This window comes from Grammomys surdaster, unplaced genomic scaffold (genome assembly GCF_004785775.1).
Source record: "Grammomys surdaster isolate TR1022 unplaced genomic scaffold, NIH_TR_1.0 137, whole genome shotgun sequence".
NCBI classification, from domain to species: Eukaryota; Metazoa; Chordata; class Mammalia; order Rodentia; family Muridae; genus Grammomys; species Grammomys surdaster.
This window is the reverse complement of record NW_021604595.1, coordinates 965,308-969,435: the sequence shown is the minus strand read 5'-3', so window position 1 is coordinate 969,435 and position 4,128 is coordinate 965,308. Positions and strand designations below refer to the sequence as shown.

The following is a 4,128-nucleotide window of genomic DNA, read 5'->3' as shown; positions in this document are numbered from 1 at the left end:
TATTGCTGAAAGTACTTTATTAATATTTTCATATTCTATTATGCAAAACTATATCTGCTTAAAATGTCTCAGTCTCTCTAAAAAGAACCCTGGTTGTGGTGACTGCTTTAGGACCTCACCTCAGTAGCAGTTCAATGAGCAGATCCTGTAACAGCCACAGAGGTCTCCTCTAGGAGAAACGGTTCCCCACTGGGGCCACAGCCTTTAATTTAACAGCCCCCTATATCTGGAGGTGACTGCCCTGACCCATATCCAGCTGGGTAAATGTTGAGTTGCAGGCTTCTGCCTAGTGAGATCACCCTGGAAGGTACACTTTGGGCCTCATGGGATTTCCAGGGGCCAGCCCTGCAGAGTTCATTGCGTGGACCATCACATAGGTACACGGAGAGCTGGAGGAGCCACCAGGGCCTGGAGTTCCCATCCTGAAAGTCCAAGGGTCTTTGTCCACACTGCTGGTCACACCAGACTGCTCTCTGATGTCGCTGAGGTCTCTGTGGGAAGAAGAGGCATGAGTTGGAGGAAGAGAGTGATGGATCTTTCTAGGCTCACCCAAGGCCTTAATGGACTCAGGCTAGACCAATGCCCAAGGGACCATCTCTTGTTAAAAGTGCCACCCCCCAATCCCTGTCACAGGATCTTCCTGAATCTCAGCTCTCTCATGCCAGTTTCCAGAGAAAAGTAACTTGCTGGGGATGTTTCAGTATCTGTGAGAATTGTAGGAGCCCAGCTGCCTAACCATGGGATATCCCAGGTGGGAAAAGATGTCACCTCCTCTCCTGGATATGTTCCCTTTGGAGGCTAGGCCACCTACCTTCTACGCCCCCAATTCCCTTTAGCTCCCTCACAAACCAATTCTCAAGGCTGATGAGCTGGTCCTGCCTACCTGTTGGCCCCGTTCCCATCTCTAGCTTCTAGACTCCAGGCCTCTGCTCTCTTCAGATTGCCTGGCTACCCACCTCTTCTCACATACGCCCCTCTCCTGAGGTGCTGTCTCCCCCTCCTCCTGCAGGTGGACTCTCCAGCTCTCCAGCATTACCTCCTGGACATGTTCCCAGACCAATGCTCCCTCCACCACTCCCTATGAGGAAAACTACAGGTAGCAGAAATTAAGCAACGGTCTAATAGTTTTGTGAATATATGAATGAACTAACAGCTAAATGCTAGGATTACAGGCATGTGACAGCAAGCACAGTTTCCACAGTATTGAGAATTGAACCCAGGGCTTCAAGTATGTAAGTCAAGCCCTCTGCTGCCTGAGCTATTATATAATGCATTCCCACTCCTCTGCTCATTTCTTTTTTCATGTTTTGTTTTGTAACTCTGGCCTCCCTTGGAAAGGACATTTCTCATAAGAACTGGCCAAACTTATAAGGAACTCTGGGACAAAGAATCAAACTACTTGACTTAAACAATCCACTCCTAGGATTAGCCCGAAGACGCTATCTATCTAATAAAGAAAAACAGCCAGGTACACATCTGTAGCTCCAGCAACTCAGGAGGCTGAGGCAGGAGGATTCTTTAAGCTCAGAAAATCCAAAACAGCCTGGGAAACACAGCAAAACCTGAAGCCAGTCAAACAGAAACAATGGAGGATAAGACTCAAGCCCTCAGGCTGCCATGGTAAACAGGACTCGTCAGGCAGAAAGCTGAAGGCAGAGCCAGTTTCCAACATGATGTGACGATGACACAGGAAAATGGATACTTTCTTTGAAAGCATTAGATCTATTACATCACACATGACATGGAGCTATACAGGTGGCCATTTCTATGCCTCTGTTTTCTCTCCTACACAAGGACAGACACAGTTATAACAATGATGGCCAATATTTACTGAGCTCTCAAATGAGCCCAGGGCAGAGTCATAGGCCTGGCCTCAGGATATCTAAACAATATAGGGTACAAGTACCTCTTGATTCCTGCAGTCAAGACAGATGAGGTGTAGAGCAGCTGAGACCCCACAGGGAAGAGCAGGGGCCCTTAGGTGAGCAAGTAGGACAAAGAACAGCATCAAGCTGGCCCAGAATGCACATAAGCCCAAGTTCAAAGTACATCAGAAGAAGCTGAGTGCAGTCATGCAGGGCTCCTGCTGCCAAATAAGCCACCAGAGCCAAAGAAAGCGAAGGGCTGAGGAGGGGCAGAGGGCAGCCCTCCAGGATATTTACGAAATTTTCTTGCTGGGCATGGTGCCAAATGCCTATAATCCCTGTACTTGGGAGGTAGAAACAGATGAATCCTGAGTTCAAGTTTATAATCAGCCACATAGTGAGTCTGAGGGTTGCTTAGGCTACATGAGGCCCTGACTCAAACAACTATTTTTTTTTCCCTCTCTTAAAAAGATCATAAGTTCATTGTGAACCAGTAGCAATGAAATGAACAGAGAAAGATGAATTAAAAAGTATACTGTGGCTACTCCGCAAGACACCAGAATCACGAGTCAATACACTGCCTGGTAACCCCCAAATCACAGCCAGAATCCCCTCATGCCCCGATAGTAAAGGGACCTAAGGGACTCAACCTCAGCTCAGAGACCACAGGCTTGTCTCTGGCCGTCTGTGATGCTGGTGAAGTGGCTCTCAAGCTTCCTAATGCTGTGACCCTTTAATATAGTCCCTGATGCTGTGGTGATGCCCCAACCATAAAATTATTCTCCTTACTACTTCATAACTATAATTTTGGTACTGTTACGAATTGAAATACAAATATCTGTGCTTTCTAACCCTGTGAAAGGGTCAGAATGACCCTCAAAGGTATTCTGACCCACAGATTAACAAGAACCGCTGCTCTGATTTGAATGAGAAATGTTCCCCACAGGCTCATGTATTTGAACACTTAGTGCCCAGTTGGTGGTGCTGTTTATGGAACCTTTGGAGGTGCAGCCTTGCTGAAGGAAACACATAACTGAGAGTGGGCTTTGACAGTTTACAGCATCTCTCCACTTCCAGTTCGCTCTCTGCTTGCCCTGTACAGTTGAGAAGTAATCTCTCAGCTTACTCTGGCTGCCTCTGGCATCAAAATAAGCTTTCTTCTGAAATCTGCTTTTGATCATGGTGTTTTTATCACAGCAACAGAGAAGTAACTGGTAGAAGCCTCCACAGAAGACCCATGATAAGAATTCATAGCTCAGTGTCGAGTAGGCAGGCACCAAAGAGACAATGGGTTGGTACTGGTTAGGTCTTTTGTTCTGTTTTTCAAGAGAGGGTTTTTCTGTATAGCCTTGGTTGTCTTGGAGCTCCCTTTGTACTTTGTAGACTGGGCTGGCCTCAAACTCAGATATCTCCTTGCTTCTGTCTCCTAAGTGCTGGGATCAAAGGTGTGCACCACCATGCTGGGCTTTTGCTGGTTAGTTTTATATCAACTTGATATAAGCTAGAGTTATCTGAAAGGAAGAAACTTCAACTGAGAAGATTCTTCCAGAAGATCTGGCTGTAAGGTATTTTCTTAATTAGTAATTGATGTGGGAGGGCCCAGCCCACTGTGGGTAGGATCACCCCTGTGCTGGTGGTTCTGGGTTCTGTAAGAAAGCAAGCTGAGCAAGCCAGTAAGCAGCACCCCTCCATGGCCTCTGCATCAGCTTCTGCCTCCTGCCTCCTGTTCCTGTCCTGACTTCTTTCAATGACAGACTGGGATGTGACAGTGTAAGCCAAATTAACTCCTTCTCCCACATCTTACTTTTGATGATGGTTTTCACTACAAGAATAGAAACCCCAATTAGGACAGGGCATCTGTATGGGGACTTCCAGCCTGGCCCTCATGAGTCCATAGCTTGAAGGACACAAGCCTGTCTCCATTTAAAGAGCCCCAAAACCTGATGCTGAGCACAAAGTCAGGCAGATTAATGCCAATGGCAACCCTGGAGGTGTCTTCTACTCTAGCTACCATCAAGGTAGCCAGATTTTAGAGTCAGAAAAGGCATGTCCTGGGCCTGAGGATACAGCTCGGTTGACAAAGTGCTCATCCAGTATGTACAAAGCCCTGGATTCAGTCCCTAGCATTGTACAGATCAAGTGTGCCGTCCCAACACTTGGAAGGCAGAGCTGGGTGAATTGGGAGTTCAAGGTCATCCTTGGCTACATAGCAAGCCTGAGGTCAGCCTGGGCTACATGAGACCCTATTACAGATAGACAGACA

The 4,128-nt window shown here is 47.1% G+C and overlaps 1 protein-coding gene across 1 annotated transcript in view; it reads right to left on the bottom strand.

Moving 5' to 3' along the window:
- Susd3 (sushi domain containing 3) overlaps window positions 1-4,128 on the bottom strand; it is a 15,248-nt gene continuing 11,120 nt past the window's right edge. The window contains exon 4 of the mRNA XM_028763096.1: window positions 1-571. Coding sequence (XP_028618929.1) covers window positions 296-571 — 276 coding nt within the window. The 3' untranslated portion in view covers window positions 1-295. The remainder of the gene's footprint in view (window positions 572-4,128) is intronic.